The following is a 27,592-nucleotide window of genomic DNA, read 5'->3' as shown; positions in this document are numbered from 1 at the left end:
GTGCTCGCGAGCGTCCGTTTAAAGGTCGTCGCCTTATCCGCCGCCTGGCCCTTTAAATTCTTTAGAGGTAAACAAACCGCACCGCACGCATATATACAGTATACACACACCTATATACATTGTATACACAGGGACGAACGAGTCGCGCCACCGCCGCTGCTCCGTATATATATTTTTGTACATAACGCACAGACACAAACATACAAGCCGGCGGCGCACACCATACGTCAAAAGAGAACATCTCCCTTCTGCTATACATAATACTACTGTTCGGTGCATCGCGTATAATAGTAATTCCTCTCTTCCTGCTTTCCTATATCCACGCGCGAGAACTAGAGCACTTTTTTATTCGCACTCCACAGCTCTTCCTACGGATCGTTCTTTGCTAATTTTATTAATGAAGAATGGAAGGCGGTAGAATAGAACGGAGAGTTTACGCACTTAGCACCATAGGAACCTACGCATATATACAATGCCTGCGCGTGTGTGTGGGCGACTACTATATAGTATGTACGCACGACACTTGCATCACGCACACGCACACACACTGCGCTAGAGCTACGACGACAACACAGACCTTTCTTCTCTTCCTGAGCACTATGGGCACTCGATCGACCTCGTCTACGGAGATCTTCGGGCTCTCCGCCTCCTCATCTTGGACGATTTTCACGACCCGCTGGGATATCCAGTGCACGGCGAAGATCAGCACGAGGAAGCTGATGAGCAGCATGGCGAGGAGGAGGAATCGTCGTCACCACCTCCGCATGATCCTTCTGCCCTCGTACACATCTCGCGCTGCACTACTATACGGCGCGCGCGGGTAATATTATGCTTCTCTCCCGGGCTTCATCCTCCTCTCTCTCTCTCGCCGCCTCCTCTCGCCTTCTCTCTCTCGTTCTCTCTCGTTTCTCGCCGCTGCTGCTGCTGCGCGCACTCGGCTATGCGTCTTTTGCACCGCACACTCGCAGGTCTCTCACCTTTGCTCGGCAACAGCAGCAGCAACAGCGAATAGAGGTGTGTATATGTACGTGACTTGGCTGCCGCTGCAGTGCAATATTATGTACAGCGTACACACATACAAACACACGAACGTATACGAAGAGAGAGAGAGAGACGAAGGTACGAAAGAGGAGGAGTGCCGACGCCGACGCCGTGAGCAGGCGCCCTCCCAGTACACCTCACTCTGTCTGTATACATACATGCAGCAGAGCCACTCGGTGTGTGCTGCTGCTGCTGCTGCTATGCCTATATATATAATACATAATTGCACTCGAAAAACTGCTGCTGCTGCAGTCGTATATAAGCTTGTATGGCTCGCGATGCAGAGCGCGCCGAATCGCGATCCACGCGCTCGGATCGCAACCGATGGTAAAAGATACAAGTGCTGCTGTTGCTGCATGAAAAGCAAAACTCCTTTATATCAATTATCGCGCAGGAATCTCGGGAACGAATCGCGCGCAGTTATAATACGGCTTCGTCGTAGTCGTGCGCTCGCGAGGAATGTTATCGATTCTGCGCCCGGCGACGAGCGACATCAACCGCGCGGCTTTGCCGGTAAAACAGCTGGATGAGGAGGAGGAGGAGGAAAGAGGAGGCGGTGGTGCATATAGCGACCGAGTGCCTCGTTGCGGCTGCAGCAGAGAGGCATGCGCGGAGTGCTGCTGCTGCTGCAGCGCCGTGTGTGCCGCGCGCGAGTGAAAGGTCTATGCACTCTCGCGCGCGCGCGAAGCGGTAGCAGCAGCAGCACAACACAGCGCCAGCAGTAACAGCAGCAGCAGCAGCTCTACTAAGTGGATTTAATCTTCTCACCTCGATCTTTTTTCGCGATAATCGCATTTTACCGCCCGATACATATGGATAATATAACACACAGCAGAAAAAAGAGAGAGAGAGAGAGACAAGTAACTCACAGATACACACTTACTACTGTGTTGTACGCTACGTAGATTCTTATAATATTTCTGCATAGATTTTCACACGTGATACACCAAACGTGTGTGTCAGCTGCGTGTGTGTGTCGCGTAAATTTCGTTCAATTTACTTTACGATCGTATGTAACGCGAGCTTTTATATATCTTTTCGACTATTTTATCTATACGCGCGCTTCGATTCCACATAAATACATATTGGAATTTCAAAAGCTCGTATATCTCTCGAGCCAGCCTATAAGCAAAATAAAAGTAAGAATCCTCTACAAAATGAACCGAAAAGCTATAATTTTCCACGCTCCACAACTTCTCTCTCTCTCTCTCTTATACAGCATTAGGAGCGAAATACCTTTGCGCCACACGTTACACACATACACAGAGAAGCGCGTACCGCCGCCGCCGCCCTTTTAAATTGCGCAAGCTTCGCTATAATCCAAACGCGCGCGGCTCTCTCTCTCTCTCTCTCTCTCTCTCTCTGTCTCTCCTTTGCGTGTGCTGTACTTATATATACGTAAGCTTGCGTGCCGCTGCTGCAGCATCTTCACAATGTAACACGCCGCTAATTGCCTTACAATGTCGGTGGGGCCGTTTGCGCGCGCGACCGACCCAAGGCGCTCGATGCACTTTTTTTATCTGTCTCTCTGACTTTTTGCTTTTATTTTTCGTATTCATTCTTCGCGTGTATGCACACACACACACACACACACACACACACGTATAATACGCACGAGGCCGCGCAAATATTTTTCAACGCACGCGTTACGTACGGAGTATCGCGTGTGTGTATACATCGCCAGAGACCTTAGAATTCGAAACGTCGGTCTGCGTATTTGACTTAAACATTATAATATTAAAAAAAAGTGTGTTTGGTCACAGTCGTATTTTTGGCCGCGGCAATTTTTTACATTTGGAAACAGATACGTACTATGCCGGATGTTTTAGACTCACGGCATCGAGAGAGTCTCTATATTACACGATAATAGGAGTATTGTCTCGGCTGAATAGGAAAACATTCTTTGCTAATTTCAAAGTTTAGAGGAGAAAACCATGGCACACACACACACGCATAGGCACGCACGCACGCAAAAGACAATGGCATTGTTCATTACTCATCGGACACAAGACGAGAGAGAGAGAAAGAAAAAAAACGTAAGATTTAAAGTTGAAGTTGTCGCATATATAGCCATGTAGCGCGCGGCTATATAATAATGTCATATAAATGCGTGCACGATCGTGGCGGGTGACGTAATAACGCGCTCGTTACGAGATTTATTTCATGCAAATTAAAATACGGCAAAAAAAAAATAAGGAGAGGTGAAAAAAAAACCTTATCTTTCTAAGGATGCGATTGTTAATGACTGAATGTGTGTGTGCGCGCGCGGAGCTCTCTGAATTGCACTTCTTATTAACGCTCGGAGATAAGAGTCAGCGGAGGCAATAATTTTTCTCGTTTACCTCGTGACATATTCGCGCGCGCGCACTCGTGATCCATAATATCATAAGCTTTCGCATAGAGGAGTTCATTAAAGTCGACTCGCGCGCGGAGTAATATCCCGAGAGTCAACAGTCGCGCGGTGTCACCTCTTATATACTCGCGCATTAAACGTGAATTACGAGAGAGAGAGAGCGAAAAAAAGGGATACATACAGAGTATAAACCAATTAGGCGTACATTTTTCAACTATCTTAACAAATTCGAATTGTTGAACGAGCATTTCAAAGGCAATAAATATTTCATCGATACGAGATATTATAAACATATTAATATTATATATACCGAAGCTTACATGCGCAACTCGGCAGTATACCTGAAGCAAAAAAAAAACGGATATGAGGCATTTCATGCGAAGTGTCCTAGCGTTTCGCCGCGCGGCCCAATTAAGCGAAATCACTCAGTTTCTAACTCACGTAAAAAGTATCAAAATATACTCAGAAAAAATAACTAACTAATGATTTCGATAGGAAATTTCCTCAGCTTTCCGATGGTGTGGTCAGATTTTCCGAAATTTTCCATTTTCCCCGGAAAAATTTGACATAAAGTTTAAAACGCAAATATCTCAAAAAGCCCATTTTTAAGATTTTTTTAAATAGTCCCAATCGAAAGCTGAGGAAATTTCCTAACTGTATGCAAGTTTTCAGAGTGTGCAATTGATTATTACTTAGTGAAACACAGCTGTGAACATCGGGCGCTCGGCCGCGCGGCGGTATGACGCCAGCCGCCGCGCCGTCAGCCATCGCGCGGCACCCACTGCCCTATTCTTGTGTATGACACGACTCTAATTTCTCTTTAAAAATTAAACAAATACATGATTTCGATGTATTTTTTTCTCAGCATTTCAATGGTGCGGTCAAATTTTCCAAAAATTTTCATTTTCTCCGGAAAAACTTGACATAAACTTTCTAACTCAAAATATTCAGTCGTTTTTGAGATAGTCAGTTTTATAGAGTTCTCGACGATTTTCCCGGTGAAAATGGAAAATTTCGGGAAATTCGACCTCGCCATTGGAAAGCTGAGACAATTTTCCATCGGAATAGAGTGATAGTTATTTTTCAAGGTGCACTTAGGTACTTTTACAGCGAGTTGAAAATTAAACGATTTTTGGAATTAACGAAAATTTTTGGAAAATTTGACCGCACCATTGAAATGCTGAGAAAAAAATACATCGAAATCATGTATTTGTTTAATTTTTAAAGAGAAATTAGAGTCGTGTCATACACAAGAATAGGGCAGTGGGTGCCGCGCGATGGCTGACGGCGCGGCGGCTGGCGTCATACCGCCGCGCGGCCGAGCGCCCGATGTTCACAGCTGTGTTTCACTAAGTAATAATCAATTGCACACTCTGAAAACTTGCATACAGTTAGGAAATTTCCTCAGCTTTCGATTGGGACTATTTAAAAAAATCTTAAAAATGGGCTTTTTGAGATATTTGCGTTTTAAACTTTATGTCAAATTTTTCCGGGGAAAATGGAAAATTTCGGAAAATCTGACCACACCATCGGAAAGCTGAGGAAATTTCCTATCGAAATCATTAGTTAGTTATTTTTTCTGAGTATATTTTGATACTTTTTACGTGAGTTAGAAACTGAGTGATTTCGCTTAATTGGGCCGCGCGGCGAAGCGCTAGGACACTTCGCATGAAATGCCTCATATTGAAATTCTCGGGGCAATAAAATCTATACAACACACAACTCTCTCTCGAGAGAGGCTTGTAATATTGCGCGAGTGCAGCGCGCAGTCGAGAAGGCATTTCACACTTAATATAAAAGCTATGGTCAATAAAATTCAAATGATTTTCAATCGAAGCGTGTCGGCTGCGGGGTGCACGCGGCGACTCAATTTATATATACGCTAGGTCTACATTGCCCGATTACGATTCTGCCCGTGTGTATTTTTTATAAGCTCAGAGAAATTTATCGAAAAATTATAATCCAGGTGTTCGATGACATCATATACTCCTACGTAACGCGACGCGTCGAATATCCCAAAATCTCGCCTATACGTCCTCTCCTTCCTTCTTTTTTCAATTTTATATAATCGAACGACAACAGTTATATTCTGCGTGTATGTGTCTTTTTCGCGCGTCACATTATCACACCGGCGATGAGATTGCGTCAAAGAAACGTGAATAATCTACATAATACCGAGGATGCGAAGACACTTTTCAAACTCGCTTCTTCTGCTTTTTCGGCGCGCAATATTCACGATTCTTCTTTCGCGTCGCAGCATATGAACGGCGTATAATACTTCCGCGCATTCCAAATAAGCACATGCACGTCGCGACGCGTTACGAAACACAGCTCGTGTATAGCACGATCGAGGCATCAAATATCTCCAGCGAAGTGAAAAAAAAATCGGCAAAGTGCAAGGAGAGAATGTATTTTTGAACGCAAGCGAGCTGATTCACAAACACACGGGCACATCGGTATATCGGAGCATGATTCGAGCATTCAAAGTACGGCTAAATCATCGCTAAAAGTTTAAAGTCCAAACCTCTCGCGTTTAGCGAGTCATCGGCGGCGCTACACGATATATTTTCTAAACTCGCGACGATTGCGGGCAGAGAGCGACGTTTTTACGAGCGCAATGATTTTGGTTCTCACACACGCAGATAACGACGCCTAAACGTAGCCAAAAAAAAACAAAATATACTCGCACGCCACCGACCTACTTGTCGATAGCGCTAAGGACCACGATATTGGCGAAAGTAACGTTTCGGACGCCGCGAGTGCTTTCCTCGATTTTGTCCGCGTCTGTGTCTCGGTCGCGCGGGCGGCCGACGCAAGAGAATATGTAACGTAAAAACAAAATTTACGATGCACGGGCAGAATCGAACGTATATTTTGCGTTTTATTCGTTCGATGGGCGTACGAGCGTATAAACGATCGTCAAAAAATTGAGGTATTACGCGGTTACGTTTTCTTTTTAGTCAGAATGAGCTCGAAGACGCGGTGCAAAAAAAGAATCGAGGAAGATAAACACTAAAACCGATGGAATCGTCAACTTTCTCGTCGTACTCTCGATGTTAATATTACGATCGAGTGATGTATTAGCCACGATCGATCGAGTTTTTTTCTTAGCTCGGGCACAGTGGTGGGTTATGAAGACTTGCCACTCTCGCCATGACGCAAGGGCGGCAAATTTTAGAACGAATGAAATTGTATTTTGTACATGTGTATAAAGATCAATTTGAGAAAATTTCTCGAAAGAAATTGTTACTAAGTTATAATTTTAAATCGTAATTTTAAAAATATTATAAGGATAATGTATAAGCAGATAAATCGGCACCTAAATTGTAAACAATACACATCGATCATGTTTATAATAAAAACAAATTGATTCGAATGTTGTATTGCCCCGTGAAATAAGCCATAATAAAAGATAAATTTTGCTCACTATTTAATTCTGCTAAGTGAGATGTGATCGATAATAACAAATCAAACAAAGACTTTTCTCGAGATTTAATTGTCTCATTGGAATACGTGCGCAATGATTGAGAAAGGGAAACAATAATATAATTTCAAACCAAAAACGTTTCAATTCAAAGAAGATCTAGTCAGTCGACCGCTTACGTCGCCATTGGCAGTACGCATAAACAAAGGTAAGCTTCGTACGTCGATTTCAATAATCTACGAACAAAATATTAATACGACATTGTGAAATTTTCCTCGATTCTCTTTTTTTGTTCAGACAATGTCGCGCGAGGCGAAATTCATTCTGGCATTGCTCGTGGTGGCGAGCCTCAACGCCTCGACGGTGACGTCCATCCTGTTCTTCGGCTCGCAATCCTACCAGAACGCGAGTTACGTGGAGGTCAATTGCGATCACGGCCCGCAAGACGTGGAGAACCGCACTCTTTGCAGAGTGGGCGGCGTCCTCGACACGATCTACACCGCGCGGGAGTGCAGCTTTTTACTGGACACGGGGCCCCGTGGCCTCACATCCGACTCCTTGCAGGTGGTGCGCTACGGCGACTACAAGGTCATCCTGAGCTGGCGGGTGCTGGGCATGGACGCCAAGACCAACTGGCGACTCCACATCGTGGACATGAAGAAATGCGACCGGCACAAACCCACGGAGATCGGCCGGAGTCCAGTCGAGATGGTTGGATGGACTGATCCATCCGATATCCAGCCTCTGAGATTCATCGTGAACAAGGAAAGCTTTGTCGTCATGATCTTCAGCGAGACGCCGTATAGTGTGTGCTGGATGCCAGACTCGAACTTCAACGTGCCGAGGTGCGCTATGGAATTCTTCGGCGTAGGCGACGCCTCCACCCCGCCCCACGTTTGGTTCCGCCAGACCAACCGGGACGACGACGTAATACTGGAGCCGTTGGACGAAACCTCGGAATATGGCTATCTGTGGATCGAAGCCGCTGTCTTACCACAGACCATATTGGTTCACGTGTGGGTCATCATTGGGGACAACACCTTTCGCCGGCTTGCGACTTATCAGCTCAATCCGACGACGAGCCCATACGACCACATAGCCTACTCGACGGCCAACGGCTACATCGGCGTCTGCGTCGGGAACCTGCAGGGACAGCAGTATCAGATGATTTGCAGCCAGTTCGATTACCATGGCAGACAGATCTTCAAAAAAGTTCAGAGGACAGAGCAAAGGAACCAATACTCCTTGGTCAATCTAGCCGGTGGCGGCATGCTGCTGCTCGGTCACAGCTGCCGCGACCCGGACAACTCGTGCGAACTCGTGGATTCGATCACGATCTCGATCACAAAAATCGGGATCAAGTGTGGATTCCTCACGTCTCATTACAGAAAGAACGAGCTGTACCCGTGCGACAGGAAGCTTTATCGGGCCGAGGCGCGGCTCTTCCAGCGCGCGAACGGTCGCAACTGCTACACCCACGTCTGCATCGGCTACCCGAAGGATGTGCTCGCGCACACGCCCCTGATCTACACGGACTGCCTACCCGCTTCGGAAGCTGAGGCGAATGCCTTACACCGCCACGACCGCTACTACTACGAAGAAGACGACGACGACGACGACTACGTCAAAAATAAGGACTGCTTGCGCACCGAAGACGGGACGATCTATAGATGCGACTACGAGTACGCGGTCCAGCGTAAGGGCGCGGTGTACTTCGACCAGCGCTCCTACCACAACCAGACCTGGACGACCGTCTTCTGCGCCGACAGGATCCACCGCGACGACGGCCAGACGCTGTGCGAGGTGAGCCGCTGGCGCGGCGACCGACCGGGTCGCCTCGAGCGCACCTGCGAGGTCTGGCTGTACAGGAAGGATCTCGAGCCCGACACAATCGGAATGCTGCCGCTGACCGAGGACAAGGTCGTACTGTGGTGGCTGGAGCGCCATCACGGCTGCGCCTGGCAGCTGAGAGTCGTGCACTTCGAGGACTGCTCCGTGTACCCCACCGACTGGTCCGGCGACGACTCGTACTGCGTGCCCGTCAAGGTAGTCGCGCACGGCAACGACAGCTTCGCCGCGGTGGTGACGAGCGCGCGACGCGGCCCGTGCGCCATCCAGTGGGACAGGAGAAAGAACGTGCCCAGGTGCTGGATGCTCTTCGACGACGAGGCACGCGTCCGCCACAGACCCGGGGTCTGGTTCTACCAAACCGAACGGGACGACGACATGATACTGGAGCCGTTGTCAAAGGAGAATCCGGACGGTGCGGGACACCTGCTCATCGAGACCTCCAAACGAATGAGCACCGGTAACTCGATTCGGGTAATCGTTCGTGCCTCCATCGTCCAACGGAGCGGCGAACTGCTCGAGCTCGGCAGCTACGAGCTTTGGGACGCCCATTGGAAACAACCGCACGACGGCATAGCCTACTCGACGGCCAACGGCTGGATCGGTATCTGCGTCAGGAACGACACCAAGAACATCGTTTGCGAACAGTTCTATCGTGACGGCACGCAGACGCTGGCCAAGAGGTCGGTGCAGCGAGCCGAGGGCTTCGCCATCATGAATTTGCCCATGCCCGGCTCCATGCTGATGCTTCATTTCGTTTCGTACATGGACTGGTGGTCGGTCTTCATCGCCTCGAGGATCGACCACGACGTAGATAGCGTGCTCGGGACGCCGTTGATGAATTCGACGTTGCAATGCGACAGGCGATTCAATCGGGCCACGGGCCAGTTCTTCGTGCACGAGGCCACGGGCGAGCACTGCTACGCGCAATTCTGCTACAGGGACTCGAAGAAGAACAAGACCGAGGGCAACTACAGGCCCGAGGTGGTCACGATGTGCTTGCCCGACGCATGGCTCGAAGACAACGCCATTGGTTCTATCGACCTCGGACATTGGTCCTACGATGTACTATTTTACGGTGGTTACGTTGTTGCATTACTTTTAGTAATATTGTTCTTTGTATATTTCTTTTCAAAACGTTGCCGGACACGTGCTACTAACGAAACCGTTGATACTGAGTTGCAAGTGATATGGTCCTCCAGAAATTCCGATGAAGACGATAATTCAAACGATTATCAAGACAATAATGTAGACGATAATGAAGAGAATAATGAAGAGAATAATGAAGAGAATAATGAAAAGAATAACGAAGAGAATAAAGAAGAGAATAATGAAGAAAATAATGAAGTATAGCTAACGACCATTTGAATTATTGTATGTACGCTGTTTACATAACTTCAATGGAAATAAATAAATAATAGCTTTACGTTGATGAACGTATAGCTGTAACGAATTATAAAGCAAATCTGTCAATAAACTAGAAATCAAAAATGTTCGAAAATTATCAGAAACGATTTTTATTTTCAGCCTATAACTTCACTAATTTTACATTTTTTAATTATTACTTTTTTTATAATTCAGTACAAACAATCAATATACGCAATGTTTTAATATATGCGCGTTAAAATATCCAACATGTGCAATTTGATAAATGAGATAATGCAGCAATGTTCCAAACTAAATATTGCGCGAGTGGAGCAGCGATTGTATAAATCAAACGCGCCTAATAATTCACGTGCGCAGCGTCGATACAATACACATTACATATTACAAAGCAGTACACAGTTGAACATGGAGGCCGCACCACGCGGATGAGATAAAAAAAACAATCGCAGAAGGAATATCATATGCTCTCCCAATCATTGTTTCGTACCGGTAAAAAGGCGATCAGTCAACTCGCACACTTGCCAATATATAATATAGATATAATAGATACCGAGCACACGTCACACAGTGTCTAATTATCGAATTAGCATAGTTATGATTTACGAAGGGCGAAACAAGAGCCGTTTGGTCGAATCGTCACTTTGAAATACTTTAGTTTTCTTTTACTTAAAATTGTGCCGAAATGATCAAGTCTTACCTGATATAAATTATTGTTACAACTTGGTTCATAGCCGTTGTAGTGTATTTTTAGTTTACGCGTACTACTCATTACTACTCTCAGTGCATTTTTTTCTATTCAGTTTCTAGCTCTTTATGCAACAATCAGAGCAAATTTTTTCACGTCTCGTTTAAAACTGTGAATAATGCGATTATTTAGTAGTCCACTGATAAGCTCTCGTAATTATTTTATCATTTTCTTAGTAATCTTATAGAATCAAAATCATAAATTAAAACTCTTCGAATTGCGTGAGGGGTAAATAGACGAATTGAACAAAACAAATAAACTCCTTCCAATACATTGGCAAAAAGCTTCCAACTAAAAGTGTGATTATTTTTAACAGGATAAGACATTGTTTCAATTAAAAATTCTACTAATCCCTACGTCTTACATTGAAGCTTCATAGGTAAATATCCAAAAAACCGTTCAACCCCAAGAAAAAAAAAACTTTCTGAAAAAGTAGTATAAATTTATTTTTCTTAAGATTCAAGTAGTATTTTTGGAGTACGTGCACAATGAATAAGAAACAGGGAAAATAATTTAAAACTAAAAGCGTTGTAATTCAAAGGAAATCCAGCATTTGAAACTGGCAATTTATCGTACGACAATAATGTTACCATCAATCAGTCGACTGCTTACGTCCCTATTGACAGTACGCGTAAACAAAGGTAAGCCTAGCACGTCGATTTCAATAATCCACGAACGAAATATCAACGCGATACCTTGAAATTTTCCTCGATTTGTTTTTTGTCGTACAGACAATGTCGCGCGTGGCGAACATAATCCTCGCGTTGCTCCTGGCGGCGAGTCTCAACGCCTCGACGGTGACGTCGGTCCTGTTCTTCGGCCGTCGATCCTACGAGAACGCGAGTTACGTCCAGGTCATATGCTCGGATCTTCCGCCGGACGAGAAAGGCCGCGACCACTGCGAGGTGAGCAGCGTCCGCGCCAAGATCCCGCACAACGACTGCATCTTGCAACTGAACGTGGGCAGCCGCGCCCTCGGGCCCGACTCCATGGAGGTGGTGCGCTTCGGCGACGACAAGGCCATCCTCAGCTGGCGCGTCGAGGAGAGCAGCGGCGATCAGCCGGCGGCGACGGCCACCAGCTGGCGACGACTCGGCGTCGTGCACCTGAAGGACTCGCTGGACTGCGAGCTGCACGAGCTCGCGCTGACGTTAGGCGACAGGAGGTACGTGCCCGTGAGCGTCGTCGCGAACGAGAACAGCTTCATCGTGCTGGTCTTCAGCGAGGAGCCGGACAGTCCGTGCCGGATGTCGGACTCGGATCTCGACGCGCCGAGGTGCGCGATGCACTTCGACGAGAGGGGCCAGCTCGTCGGCGGGCCCCGCGTCTGGTTCTACCAGACCAAACGGGACGACGACATGATACTGGAGCCGTTGGACTACGACGATCCGTTGAGCGGTTATCTGCTTATCGACACCATCGTGAGACCACAGTCCGTAATGGTTCGCGTATCCATCGTCAAACTGAACGGCATGACGCTGCGGCTCGATAGCTACGAGATGATGTCGAACACCCGCTCGGCGAATCCGTACGACGACGTGGCCTACTCGACGGCCAACGGCTTGATCGGCGTCTGCGTCGGGAATCTACGTCACGAGCGGCAACTCGTTTGCAGCCAGTTCGATCGCAACGGCAAACAGACCCTCGAGAAGTCGCTCCAGGTGGAGCGCAAGAACAAATACTCTCTGATGAATCTAGCCGGTGGCGGTATGCTGCTGCTCAGTTACAGCTGCCGAGACCCGGAAAACTTGTGCGAACTCGTGGACTCGATCTCGATCTCGGTATCGAGAATCGAGGCCAACGGCAAAGTCACGCCGGATTTTTATCGCAAGAACGAGCTGTACCCGTGCAACAGGAAGTATTACCGGGGCGAGGCGCAGCTCTTCCAGCTGGACTCGGGTCACTACTGCTACACGCACGTCTGCCTCGGCTACCCGAAGGATCGGACGGACACCGACGGACCCGTGATCTACACGCACTGCATACCCGACGTGGAATCCGCGATAACTCCCAAGATCCACCCCGACGACGAGAACGAGGACAGCCCGAAGGGTACGCTGTACTTCGACCGTCGCTCCAGCAAGAACGAGACCTGGGTGACCGTCTACTGCGGCGACCTGATCCACCGCGACGACGGCCAGACGCTGTGCGAGGTGAGCCGCTACCGCGACCAGCGTCTCGAGTACACCTGCCCGACCTGGCTCTACTCGGAGTACTTCAAGCCCAAGGTCATTCGGGCGCTGCCCTTCATGGCGGACAAGGCGATTCTCAGCTGGCAGGCGTACTCCAGCAGGATGCGAAGCGGCTGGCGTCTGCAGGTGGTGCACTTCAAGGACTGCTCCGCGTACAGGCCCCGATGGCGCGACTGGTCCGACGCGCCCACGAACATCGTCGCGTACGAGGATTGGTTCGCCGCGGCCGTAACGAGCTCGTGGCCGGGGCCGTGCATGACGCCGCCCGAGCGCCGTGTCAACGTGACGAGGTGCAAGCTGTTCTTCGACGAGAGAGGCCAGGTTATGTCCGCGTCGCCCCTCGTGTGGTTCGTCCAGGACCAACGGGACGACGACATGATACTGGAGCCGTTGGAGAACGGGAATCCGGACGGTGGACACCTGCTCATCGAGACCTCCGATTTGAAGACCTCGACTCCGGTATTCGTTCGTGCCTCTATCGTCAAGACGAACGGACAACTTCTGCGGGTCGGCAGCTACGAGCTGCTGGACGCCCACTTGGCGAATCCGCACGACGGCATAGCCTACTCGACGGCCAACGGCCTGATCGGCATCTGCGTCGAGAACAGGCTCGAGCAGATCGTTTGCGCGCAGTTCGATCGTCACGGCAAGCAGACCCTGGCGAATTCGCTCCAGGTGGAAAGAAGACACGAGCTCGCCGTGATCAATCTGGTCGAGCCCGGCGCCATGCTGCTGCTTCATTACGTGTGCGGCGACCCGGGGAGCCGTTGCGAGCGTCCAAATTCGTTGATCGCCATCGTCTCGAGGATCGAGAGCGACGTAGCCCCTCGGATCGTGTTCAGCGGTTCGACGGGACGGTGCGATACAGGCTTCGATCGGGCTTCGGCGCAGCTCTTCGTGCACGAGGCCACGGGCCAGTACTGCTTCGCGCAATTCTGCTACAGGGACTCGACGAAGGATCGTACGGACGACAGCTACAGGCCCGTGACGTTTACGACCTGCTTGCCGGAAAAGGCGATGGAAGCCATCACCGAGCAGAAGCAGCCGCTGTGATTCGACGTATGATGTAACGATCATTTTTTGTTTGTAAAACGCGCACACGACGCTCTTTGGGTCGATTCATTTTAGTTTTTCGTTACATTTAATGCAATTTTACTTTTTTTATAAATAACCGACCGACCGTATTTTATAAATTTTAATAAGACTGAATTAATAGCTTTAAGTTGATACAAGCTTTAATAGATATTGAATTTAAAAAAAGTTTACTTTCACATACAACTTCACTAATTTTCTATTTGTTACTACATATTTTTTGCTGTAATTACCCAGTACAAACAATCAATACACGCAATGTTATAATATATGCGCGTTAAAATATCCAATATGTGCAATTTGATAAATGAGATAACGTAGCAATATTCCAAGCTAAATATTGCGCGAGTGGAGCAGCGATTGTATAAATCAAACGCGCCTAATAATTCACGTAAATGCCGATATAGATACATATTACATATTGCAATGTAGCACACAATTGAAAATGGAGGCCGCTCCACGCGGATGAAATAAAAAAAAAACAATCACAGAAGGAATATCATTAGGCTCTCCCCGATCATTGTTTCGTGCCGGTAAAGAAGGTGATCAGTCAACTCGCACACTTGCCTATGTAATATAGAGAGATACCGAGCACACGTCACGCAGTGTCTAATTATCGAATTAGCATAGTTATGATTTCCGAAGGGCGAAGCAACACAACGTGCACTTATAAATGTGTTACACACGGCGTAAACACAATAGAGCCGTTTGATCGCGATCGTTACGTCGAAATACTATACTTTTTTTCTTTTCTACAAACACTCGCGAGTCTCGAGAGGACTGATAGTAATGCCGTCAATCGATCGATATACACTTTTTACATCGAATGTGTCGCAGTCTCAACAAAAACATGCCGCGCGTCGACGTGACGAGCCATATAATAAAAATTCAAAAGGACGAGATATGTTTTTACGGAAAATAATCAGCGAAATTTTTTTGTGACATCGCGTCGGCGTCGGCCCTGCGTTATATAGCGTTTTCTCCGCGATATAACATTATACGACGGTGTGGTCATTCATCCACGAGAACGCGACGATGACGACGATGCGCGCGCCCATTTGTCGGCGCGGCTGCCGCTGCGCTCGATCGAACTTGAGCAATAAACCATCGCGCGCACATAAACAACAACGCAGCGCAAATTTCTCGTAAATTAACGTCACCGAGTCGTCGCGCGAGTGAAAGAGAAGGAGGATAGTGTCTCTCTCTCTTGTGTATAGTTATTACGCAAATTTCAATTGTAAAACAAACAGGTTGTACGCACGGGCATAGATCGTTTAAAATATCTGTCAAGTGTCCACTACTGCTGTCAGTGTGTGTTATGTGTGCGTAGCAGCAGCTCTTTATATTCTCTTTGGAAAAACAAAGCTTATTACGCGTGAAATCTGTACAACACCCAGTGAAGAGCTTTGATTATTATTTTTTTTCCCGTCGTCGCGTTGACCTGCTTTTTCCAGCGTAATAATGATTCGTATATAAAAGCTCCCGAAATATGCACTCGACGTCACAAAAATTGCAACAAAACCATACAGCGACGCGAATGAAAGAAATAATTTATGGTTTAGTCAGCTCGCATCGGTCGCGTAAAACATCGTATTCAACGCGATACAGCTGCAGCGCGCGTCATCCTTTGCTTTTTAATAGCGTCCTCAGCGCGAGTGTTTTTGCATATTCTAATGGAATTATATATATATTCGCGGGTACATCTCGCGCATTGTGCGCATTAAGCACGCATGCACACGCTACATAGCTCGAAGCACCGTAAAATTTAATAATAAAAACTGCGAGCTTGAAAAAAAACGATAGTAAAATCTCTTCGCGTATCGGTATGTAAGTATATTTGTCGAAGGAGCGGAGGTGCGATTAGTGTGTTAACTTGCAGCAGCAACAACTAGAACTAGATGCATTGAAAGGCACGTGCAAAATTTCTGTGTCATTTGTGCGCGTATGTAATAATAACGCCTATGTGTATAGTCGCGCGTATTAAGACCGCGCGCGAGTGAGAGTAAAAGAGAGACACGTAGAGGACTAACTGGTTTTTTCAAGTTTGTATCCTATCGGCGTGTATCTATTTGCGTAAAAGCACAGAGATCGACTCGAGCTATTTGCTGTGCGGTTAAAACGAAATAATAAGTGATTTGCGTGTCACGCTCTCGCGCGTCAAAATTAATAATCGCAAGCTCTTCATCGTTAGTAAAGCAACAACCGAGCTTCCTTAGGGTCATTATCAGCCACGCGCGAGTATGACTTATATGGCGCTCGATATAATGATAGAGAAAAAACGTATTAAGCATGCGATAGCTCGAGCACACACACACTCTAATAATTCATCAACAATCGGAATAATAATAGCGCGGGTACATAAGTGAGTCATTTGCGTATACCGGAGTGCCTTTGATTCCGATCTGGATTTATTCGATCTCTGCTTTAACTCGTACGCGTTTAATCGTTAACGTTGTAATCGCGGCTAAAAGTACAAGGTGAAAATGGCAATTACGAGCGAAAAAAAAAGATTTTTTTTCATCAATGTTGGCACTTAAAAAAATGTAAAGCAGCACCATGCAGAATAAGTGATCTGTTCCGCCAGATCCACACAGCAGACAGACACAGACATTATAAAAGCGAATGTGCGCACGATCGACGAACTAATGGACCAATGCGACTAGTTAGAGACAACTTTCCATGGACGCAGATCGCCACTAGATACATATAACGTATACTATACGCGCGTGTGTATATAGCCATAATACCGAGGAATCAATTATGCGCAGCCGTCATCAATCCTGTAAGACATTTGAGCATAGCGTGTATACTATGCAACGAATGGAAAACGTCATTCATCTTGAAGCAATGTATATATAATATGTATTGAAGAGATATCAAACAAGAGGCGCACGATGCATGCGTGTGGCAGCACACAAGTGCACGACGATATACGGATGATGATCCACCGCGAGAACGAGAATAAAGAAAAAAGTTTTCTCCAATCGACGAGCGAATTAGTTATACTACGCCTGGATTCGAAAGATGATTAATGTTTATTAGAGGCCTCAAACGCACGCGATAACGTTCAAGGTAACTCGACTGCATTATAAAAGGAATAATGGCGCTGCAATAAAATGAAATATATAATGCGCACCTATAATAGTGCATCGCGCCGAGCGCACATGTGCTCCCCACACCGCACACGCGCGAGAGATGATTATGAAATTTGTAAACGCGCGTGTTTATATACGCGATATATTTATAATAATACGCAATAGAGAGCGAGAGCAATATATACACAGAGAGAGCGCGAGAAAGGTGCGTCTGTATATGCGCCGCACGACTTTATCGCGTTCGAATGTCAGGTGCATAATGCGCGCACAGCTGATTGCGTTCGCGCGCGTTCGTGCTGGCATACATTATAAATACGATTTGTCTATTTATCGGTATGTATACGAAAGAACTGCGCAGACACGAGTTTAGACTGAAATCGGCAAATTTCCGAGCAGCTATATATGATATAATAAAGCTCTCGCGCGCGCGGGTACGAAGTTATTTACTGTCCCGGTCGATCGAGCGCGCGGCAGGCCTCTTATCGAGCCCGTATACGAAAACGTGATTTTGTCGTGCGTATATGTACTGTTAGACTTTAGGACGCATAGACGCGTTTGTTATATATAGGAATATAAAGTTTATTTTATGCGACACGCGCCGGCGACGGAATGCCGAATAACCGATAACTGTCCTTTATAAGCTGTCTGTCGCGCATGGTTACAATGGATCGCGGTGCAAGCCGTGTAAATATACATTGGAATGCGGAATCGAGCGAGATTCGTCCTTTGAAAATTTGATTGTCTCGCTTATAGCTGCACCAGCGCTAGATGACAAAAAAAAAGCAACCGATCTCGGGTATATAATGCAAACTTGCACTAACCGCAAGAGTATATACATACCATTGTACTAATATACGCATCGCGATGTGCATTATTATGTACGAGACGTCGCCGCAACGCATAGACGTCAGGTGCTGCTGCGTGTCTTGTCTATGCGCCGAGAGTTCGAGCTATTCAACGGATCGCCATAAACGGGCTGCAGGTCTGTCTCACTCTCGCTCAAGCTCTCCGTATAGACCTATACATACATTACTCAAAATACTCCGCGTACATATATAATACGTATAAATATACACGCTTCCTATCCTCGCGCGACGACGATCGAGTGCAATGCAAAGTGCAAAATCAACCGAACGCATTGACTACTATTATGATAATAATTATGTATACGCACGTCTATATGTTATGTGTGTGTATAAACGTTGACGCCTGTTTCCGCGCGTCACTCCGCGAACTCGAAGCTCGCGCCAGACAGTCGCGCGAGGAGGAGGAAATTTAAACGATGTAGCAATTTTTACCGCGCGCGTCGAGGCGCCTTTTTTTTTTTTTAATTCTTCCTAAGCGTGTGTAATAATATACATCGACGCTATGCAGTGCCTGTGTAAACGATCGGCAAACGATCGGATGTGATTTCTTCCCTTTTTTCTGGATTCTCGATATACACGCGTTTATATTTGGCTTTTTGCATAACAGAAAATCACAATGACGAATCTCTATGCGCGCCCTGAGCGATGTGTTTATGCGTGTATACATACGAATACGAGTAACAATACGAATACCTCACGTGCACTTGTGCTTTTCCTCGTATAGGCAGTACTCGCGGATATTTACAGCATGTGCACGCAATCGAGTCTCTTGTTGGCGACTCGGAAGATTTATATCTAACGCGCGGAGAGAAGCGCACACGCGCGCCACAGGGCATCTCGTGTGTGTATAAATTATAAGTAAGCGCCACCGAAACTTTTACGCAACGCAAATTTCTAATCGGGTATCTTGAATCTTTTGGCTCCTCCGCATCCGACTTCGGCTGATCGTGGTCCACGTGCTTTGCGACGTGTCTCCGAAGTCACACACAAACACGTATACCGCATGGCCAGCGATAAGAACGAAAGAAGAGGAAAAAAATGATACACAACGGTATATCGTTAAACGGAAAATCATGCATCGCCGTTCGCTGCCTATATATGCCAAAGGTGAGAGATAAGACGATTCTCTCTCTCTCTCTCTCTCTCTTTCTTGGCTCGTTATTTTAGCTTTTTCGAGAGAATATCGTCGCCCCAGCGCAAGAACCGCACAAATAAACTTAAGGGGCAAAAACAACCTTATCCCTATGTTAAAAGGATAGGATTAAGGCACCTTTTTGCCACTTGAGTTTATTTGTGCGGTTCTTGCGCTGAGGCGACGATATCGTCGCGAGGACACTCTCGCGGGAGTCGCGCTCGTGGAATTTTTGGTCAATAGATGCCTGGTAATATGGCAACAGCACTGTAGCTGCTATCTCTAAGCTCTCGGTGTACAGCAAGAGACACGAGAGAGACAGAGACTTATAACAAAGGATATATGTATATATACGATGTTACGTACTATCCACCGCGAGTGTGTTTACTTACATGTACGGCAGCACCGCAACTTTCTATATAAGCTACATGACATTATAATGTATATGTACTTTATACGTAGACACATATTGTTTTAGAGATGTCGACTGCAGTGTGTGGTATAGGCACGCGCGGGAGGAAGAAAAAATCTCGCGGCCTCCGTCGCGATCCGAACGGCGCTGATAAAGTTTGACCGTGAAAGCTCCCCGTGTGCATTATTATACATACGGAAGTGTTTCACTGAGTCGAATTCTCGACCGTTTCCTATATTTACGATGAATTTTTTTTATTAATCCAACGATTTAATGATCTGAAATCGCTCAATCGATACACAAATCGAGTAATTAATCATCGAAACGTACGGCAGCACAACACACACACAGCGTGCAATTTCCGTCGTATAAAAAAATGATTGCGAGCGCGTTGTGCAAGTTGACGTATGAAGTGGAATACATCGGTCAAGGTTATACATGCGAATCGCCCCCCTTTCTTTTCATTCATGAAAAAGAAAAAAATAATTAAAATACAAGACTGTCGAAAACGCGGATAAGAAAAAAAATTAAATAATCCTGATGGATCTCGACGGAGAGCGATGTTGCGTTGCGTTGCATCGAGCGACTGTGCTGTGCCTCGTGACTGACCGCTACGCTATTATGAGAAACGACGTCTCGCTCGCAGATATTTCGCGTGGGCGTCTCATTTCTTTTATACCACCATAATACACCACCATATTCTTTCGCTTGACAGATTTTTAATATCGTAGCGTTATTCTTTTATTTTTAAGCAAGGAATGCCCTATGGCCTTGGCCGCGGACTACATACACAAAAAACTTTAAATCCCGCCGCATAAATTCTACCTTGATTTTTGGGCCCGCGCGTTCGCGCTATTATATTATTACAGACGCGCGCTTTAAGCGTCTATAACTTAAACTCTCGCGGGGGTTTAGCTCGTTGCGCGCGCGGATTTGTGGATTATACATTTTCCACCGCATCGCGAGATCTCTTCGACTTGTTGTTAAGTGCCCCGCGCGTATTAAGCTCGATAAATAATCGCGCAGGCCACGACGCGACGCTTTACGCAAATTATCCGTAGTATGTGCGTATAGTCTCGTGGTCATCGACCAAGGAAACGAGAATCAAAAAAAAAGGAGAACAAAAAACTCGAGAGACGACGTCGCTGCACAAACGAGGAGTTTATACGTATTACGCGAGATAACGGTGATTAATCGACGACGACGACGTCGAGGGACAGGAGGAGGATAATTCTCGTTGCGCTCGCTCGACTTTTCCTCGCAAATAATTTAACTGCGGGGAAAAAAAACAAAATCTTTCCGCGGCTAATACGAGAACTTTTCGTTTTATACGCGTTGAAATTGTACATACGTACGCATGCAAAATACGCACATACACACACGTGTCGCAAGTAAAAGTATATAAACACATGCGCGCGTTCGGATCGCGATCTGCTGCTGCTGCTTGCAAACTTGAGCAACACTGATGCAGTTATAATCCACGGCTGAGAGAGAGAGAGAGAGACTCGACAGACAGAAGCAGACAAGCCGCATATATATACATACACACATACGTTTTAATTAAAATAAACGTTGGCCGAGCGCAGGAGCCCGAGCCACGCATATTATATACATAGCAACAGCATTAACGCAGCAGCAGCAGTGCAAGCAATAGTATATAAAGCCCCCTGATACACACGGCGGCATTATACTAATAACAATCATAATGATCATAATAATTTTGCGTCATTATCTCATTATTATTTTTGACGTAATGCTGCCGCGCGCAGTAAGGCTCGTTTTGCCTCATTCTATCGAATCATTTAGTTTAATTGTAAACATTATAAACGTTTTGCGTTAGCATAGTAGCGTACGTAGTAGGTATATATGTCTATTCGAGATGTCGGAGTATGAAGAGGAGAGCCTTGACCCGCCCGCGAATAATGAATCAGAGCTAATGTGTATACACACACATTACATATATATTCGACGCGGCCTATATGATCTCGAGCCGCCGTTACAGTGGTGCAGTAGTAGTAATAGTACCTTCGGCAATGGGACTGCTATGTTGCTCCTAAGCTCGTCCAGATCCTTGAGGTAGTCGTAATTCCTGCAGTAGCTGCCGCCGTCGTTGGTCTTGCGCCTCGCGGCCAGCGCGATTTCCACGAGCTCCTCCCACTCGATGACATCGCCCAAGGCCGCCGCCCCGTTGCTGCCGTTCTTGCTACTATGATTATTGTTATGATTGTTGCCAGCGACGTCTCGACCGTCTCGATGACGATGATAATTGTTATTGCCATTGAAGCTGTCCTTTCTCTTGACGAGCCTGCCACCGGAGACCGATCGTCTACCCGAGTCCCGACGCATCAACGAAGCCCTCGTCGTCGACTCGGCGTCCGAGTAGTCGCCCTCCGGCTGCTGCTGATCGGTGGCTATGAGCCTCTGGCACTTTCTCGCCGGTGGCTGCCTCACGACGTAGCTGCTGTCGTCCCAGCCCTCCTCCATGCGCTTGTACTTGTCGCCGTCCGTCGAGGTGCTGCGCAGACTGTCCGCCCACGACTCCTTCTTCATGCTGCTGCTTCGCCTCGTGCTGTTGGCGCGCACCAACGGCGACGTGGATTTACGCGCGAGCTTCGCCGAGGGCGAGACGCAGCTGCTCGCCGCTGCCTCGCTGCTGCAGATCGTCGAGGCGTTGTCGAGCTCGTCGAGCACCCGATCGATCCGACGTATCATCGAGTCCTGCATGATCGAGCCGTTGGTCGTTGTGCTGCTCTGCATCAACTGCTGCTGCTGCTGTTGCTGCTCGAGCTCGGACGAATTCAACGAGTCGCTGTCGCTGTAGTCCCAGCTACTGGTGCTGTTGCGGCTCAATTTACGCTGCAGACCGACGCCGGGCTTATTATTACCGGTCGTCGTCTTGTTGTTGTTACCGGTAACGGCGGCCCCGTTGGCCTTGCTGTTGGCCAGGAGCTTTTTGGCCTTGGCCAGCGACTTGGCGATGATCGGCGAGGCGCCGACGTTGCCGTTGCCACCGACGCGTTTGTTCGCCGGCTGACTGGCGGCCGACTGCTGCTTACCGATCCCGCTCGCGTGAGCTTTGCCCTTGCAAGCTCGATGATGGCGCATGTGATCCTGCTGGCTGGTGGCTGGCATCTTGTATCGGTCGCGTTACAACGATAAACACATAAAACTGTATCATACACTCGCACTTTTTTTTCGTATTATTATTCACTTGCACTGATGTAAGCACACGCGGGAGAATACGATATTTTCTTTCGCTCTCTCTCTCTCTATCTGTATCTGTCTCACGACACTGTGATCCACACTGCAGTCCGTCCGGCCGACTACGAGGGAAAGTTTACGAGGGGTGAAAGTGCATCTCTTCGTCGTCGCGCTTTTTTTTTCTCGTTATTTTTTCTCTCTCTCTCTCTCCTCGCTCTCTTCCGGCACCACACGGCAGCCACAGCTCTATATACAGCTCCGCTGCTGCTTAGCCGTTGTTTGCGGTTGTGTTTCGCTGTCGTGGAAGGAAGCCCCGTGCGAATCCGCGCTATATATTTTTCAATGTTAGCAACGGCGACGACGACTACGACTACGACTACGACGATGATGATGCAGCGGCTCGAAGCCAGCGAAGGCCTTTGGCCAGTCACGACTCGTTCCACTATCGCCGCTGCTGCTCTTATGGATCATGACTTTCGCGATGTACACACAACATAACGAACTACTACTACTACTACTACTACTACTACTATATCCTATGTAAACCGCAAAAGTAGTACTTTTTCGGACTCGCACGACACACACGAAGACTTGACTCTCTCTCTCTCTTTCGCTCGCGAACTAAGACGACGACGACCACGACCGTTCGAAGGATCTCTCAAGACTAAACTTTAATAAACGCGCGCGCCAGAGTCGGAGCCAAAGAAAGATTGCGAGTCGAGTCGAGGCGAGCGAGAGAGAGAGAGAGAGAGAGAGAGAGCAATAACGGAGGAAGTATATATCGGGAATAGTTTGTGTATGTATACGAAAGAGAGAGAGAGAGAGGAGGTGGAGGTGGCACTGCTGCCGCTGCCACAGCAAGCACGAGAATAAGGAGACGCGAGGCGTGTGCCCACGATCTCCGAGGCATTCGCTGCTGTATATACTGCTAATATCTATCTACTACTACTAATGCTACTAATGCTATCGTCTGCTACTCTCTTTGCCATTGCTTCTGTGTACTCATTTGTTTTATGGTTCTCTCTGTCTCTCCTTCGCGGTGACAAGGAATTCTCTATTTTTCTCTTTTGCGAGATGCAACGAAAGACCCCCGCGCAAATTAAAAACTCGAGTACGCGATATCGCAGAAAACCTTCTTTCCCTGCTGTACTTTACTCATTGCGTGCATATAAATACGTATATCTTATATACGCGCGGATTTATTCAAAAGTCGCGCTTTTATGGACTTTGAGCTTAATAAAAGTATTTTAATGAGCCCGAACCGCGACGACCTCCGCGATCTCGAGCCTCATCTCGTCTTCTCGTACACTTAAACGATATACTCCCGCGATTCAAGCGAGAGTAGCATCGTATAAGCGACAGCAGCAGCTTACCATATTATAAATGTTTATATTACGCTCGGTGCCGCGCGCCGCACGACACTCCCCGCCAAAGACAAATCTCGACTCGAAAAAGCACATCCAATTATCCGAGTCGTACGAACGCATTACCTTTGAGATATATGTGTGTTACGATACGCGCCGCGCACCGGCAGTAGTATATATATTCAATATATTTTCGTATTAAATGTATATTATGTTCGCGGTGTGTATAACACATATATCCGGTTTTCACTCATCGCTCGGAATCGGAGCGGCTCTCAAACAGAGGCAGCAGCAGCGATACAAGCTTTAACGCACAAGCTAGGTGTGTTCCCATATGCGTATATTAAAACGTAAAATTGCGACACTTGGCCGCTAACGCGCACTTCCATTATCATTAAAAAGCAAACCTCGCGGTGTATATAATATGCGCCGCTGCCGCGTGCATGAATATTTTCAACTTCGCGTATGTGTGCGATCGAGAGGGAAAAAATCGTACTATTATATTGTATATGTACGTGGATTTCGCGCGCCAACGTGTCTCTGTATATAGTAAGAGATTTTCCTTTGTAAGACTTATAATGCCAACGAATGCACACACATACACACACACACAAGTGAACGCACGAGGCGACAAAAGAAGCTACCGCTGCTGCTGGCTCGGCGGCCTCTATTACAAACTGCATCTCATCGACCCAATACCGCGAGCGGTTGTGACTCTCTCGCTCGCGTAAAATAGCTGCACGGCCTATGGGCTCCGCGCGCGAGGACTATAAGTATGCTGCGCGGTAATTTTTTCATTATATTCCAAAAGCGAAATCGTCGCGTTCACGTGCGGTAAGGTATACTTTTTAAGCGAAGATCTATGGAGAGAATCTCTTCTGCGAGAGATACGTATTGGAATTCGGAACTTTTTTTCCAACGAGACAAAATGATTATTTTACTTCACAATTGGAAAAGAAGAAAATATCATGACTCAAAGTTCGATGAAAAAGGAAATGCCGTAGATCCGTTAAAGACTCTTTCGCGGACGCTCGAGAACGAAATTGGCAATAGATAAATCAAATTATAAAGCAGCGGCAAAAAAGCTTCGTGTTTGTGTCTCTATGTGTGCGAATACACGTAAACGCATTGTAATAGCGATAGATCTCGCGGGCGGCTCTTATTGTGTCAACTTTTCCTTTCCTATACGTATGTGTGTGTGTGTGTGTGTGTGTACACATAATGATACGGTATGTGTGAATACTGTGTGTGGTGACGACGAAGAAAAGGAAAAGTATCCGGTATACAAGAGAGCTGCCTCTTATATAGGAGATATACGGAGAATGGGAAATGCTTAATATACACTCGAAGCTCGCGAGTAGTTGCGTATATTATTTGAAACAAAAACACAAACATAGGACGTGCGATATTATAAGATCGCGAGCGAGACCCAGAAGTGTTGTTATGGCTTTATCTCGCGTAAGATAACACCTTCGATCTCGAATTCGTATCTGCGTGTGGGTGCGTGGGTGTAATAAGCCGACTAATTAGTACGACCGAAACAAACGCGCGCCGAGTAAATTTATACAAACTTTTCAACGAACCGCGCGTCGTTTGAATTATTATCGCAGATAAAAACGTTTGTATAAAGCTTCTTAACGCTTACGTATATAATCGTGTGTATATAAAAGCTAGAGAGCTGCAGGGCGATCAAAGAAATTTCCAAGCCAGGCAAAGCTCAAACGTAATGGAGAATGGGGGCTAAAATTGGGCGAACGTTAACGAGATCTCGCACTACGCACGTAGCTGCGCATGGGTAAGGCATATTGCGTACACGCAACGTTTCAAGAGCTTTTCGGCTGCGCGCAAAGAGACCACCGTAAGCTCGTGCGTGGCTTGGAAAACGAAAAAAAAAATAAAATGAAATAAAATAAAACAACCGAGGCAGACCGATACATTAACACGCAGTAGTAGTAGTAGTAGTAGCCTACTATAGGCAGTGTGCAGTAAGCAGCGGATTCTCCAACATAGTCCGAAGTCCAGAAACGCTCGAGCCTTTTATCCCACGTCTGAGACTGTGCGTTGCCGAATTACTGCAATGCCTGCCTGCTGTTGTATACAACACGCACGCCGCGTTATTTTTGGCGATTTAACGTTATAAGATATGCGCGTGTGTAGACTCGGAGCAGCGGCAGGCCCTACACGTATGCACGCGATGCTGGAAAAGGCTTCCGACGAGCTTTTACACGCGGTATATATACAGCTCGCTCGAAATATAATTCGTTCGACCGTAGACTATACTGTATGCAGAAGCTTTTACGATATCGTAAAATACAAATTTTTTACAACCCGACGGGTCGATACGTGATTTTGCATGAAAAATATATAGACGGAAAGAGTAGTCCGAGTTGTTGGATCAAAACGCAATCGAGCACACGCGAATATCATTAGGATACAAGGAGTGTCGCAATATAAAAAACACACACACGCGCACACACTTACATACATTATAACGCACGCGTGTCGTCGTGCAGACGTGATTTATATTGTTCCTCCTCATCGCGTACTTTTTTTCTCTCCTTTTCGTTGCTGCTGATGACGCTGCGCGCCGTGCAGACATTGCATTGCTAATCGTCAACTTCCGCGGCTAATCGAGCGCGCGCGCGCGCACACATCCCTTTCGCATCGCATCGCGCATCGACGTCGTCGTCTCACCTATTGTTCTTTTGTAACTCCATTGATTCGCTCTCTCTTTCGCTTGATATCGCAAGCAATGAAAAAATCATCGGCAAACGAAAAGTGTCGTCGTCGTCGTCTCTTTCAACTTGCAGATTTCACCATCAACCGCGGCACACACACGTTTCCCATGAATATAAATTGCCAATGTGGGCAATTAAAGAAGAGGTATCGGTCGAAAATTTTGATTGCGCGGTTATAATGGGTATATATCTATAGAGAAGGCTCGTTACGCGTCGAATAGAATTTACACAGAAATTCGATTTCGGAGCTTTTATATCGATGCACGAAGACGACGCCGCACACAATACATGCGACGACGACGACGACGATCGTGATGCATTGACCACGATTTCACATAAAGCAATTGATACGGGCGCGCACGCGCGATTCTAAATCGGCGTGCAATGATCGTCTTATTGAAAAAGAAAGCGCGAGGCCCGGAGATTTATCTTCGATTTATACCTCGAGGAAAAGATGATTACCCTCGAGACGAAAGGGGAAAGAAAAAAAAAGGAAAGTCGAGCTGTGAACTTGGCACACATTATATGCGCTCGAGTCATCGAATAAAAAAAAAAAAAGTCTAATGCATCGATGCCACGAATTTCTGCGAACTCGTAGAGAAAGACGTCTTCGTATATAAAATCTTGAATTCGTGTAGCGAGGCGCCCCTTTCGACGAGACTCGAGATCGCCGCACCGACGCACGTGCTTAAAAATTGCTTGT

At 46.8% G+C, this 27,592-nt stretch overlaps 3 protein-coding genes across 10 annotated transcripts in view; 2 read left to right on the top strand and 1 right to left on the bottom strand.

Annotated features, from left to right (window-relative positions):
- Nucleotides 1–27,592, bottom strand: part of LOC106659874 (unconventional myosin-XVIIIa) — a 139,215-nt gene that overhangs the window by 86,390 nt on the left and 25,233 nt on the right. Inside the window, exon 1 of one of the 8 annotated variants that reach the window (XM_014382601.2) lies at nt 21,612–23,362. The exons of the other annotated variants lie outside the window; for them this stretch is intronic. Coding sequence (XP_014238087.2) covers nt 21,612–22,718 — 1,107 coding nt within the window. The 5' untranslated portion in view covers nt 22,719–23,362. Of the gene's footprint in view, nt 1–21,611; nt 23,363–27,592 lie in introns of those variants that run through there. 8 annotated transcript variants of the gene reach the window in all.
- On the top strand, nt 6,923–10,170 carry LOC106659875. Its single transcript, XM_014382605.2, has 2 exons — nt 6,923–7,026; nt 7,116–10,170. The coding sequence occupies exon 2, from the start codon at nt 7,119–7,121 to the stop codon at nt 10,017–10,019; it is 2,901 nt and encodes a 966-aa protein (XP_014238091.1). The 5' UTR covers nt 6,923–7,026; nt 7,116–7,118; the 3' UTR covers nt 10,020–10,170.
- LOC111693371 lies at nt 11,105–14,350 on the top strand. The gene is made up of 3 exons (XM_023457876.1): nt 11,105–11,176; nt 11,255–11,438; nt 11,529–14,350. The coding sequence occupies exon 3, from the start codon at nt 11,532–11,534 to the stop codon at nt 14,040–14,042; it is 2,511 nt and encodes an 836-aa protein (XP_023313644.1). The 5' UTR covers nt 11,105–11,176; nt 11,255–11,438; nt 11,529–11,531; the 3' UTR covers nt 14,043–14,350.

The sequence above is a fragment of the Trichogramma pretiosum genome, unplaced genomic scaffold (genome assembly GCF_000599845.2).
Source record: "Trichogramma pretiosum strain Unisexual culture from Peru unplaced genomic scaffold, Tpre_2.0 scaffold21, whole genome shotgun sequence".
In the NCBI taxonomy this organism is placed as follows: Eukaryota; Metazoa; Arthropoda; class Insecta; order Hymenoptera; family Trichogrammatidae; genus Trichogramma; species Trichogramma pretiosum.
The sequence above is the reverse complement of the archived record's forward strand: the minus strand, read 5'-3'. Positions and strand labels throughout refer to the sequence as shown.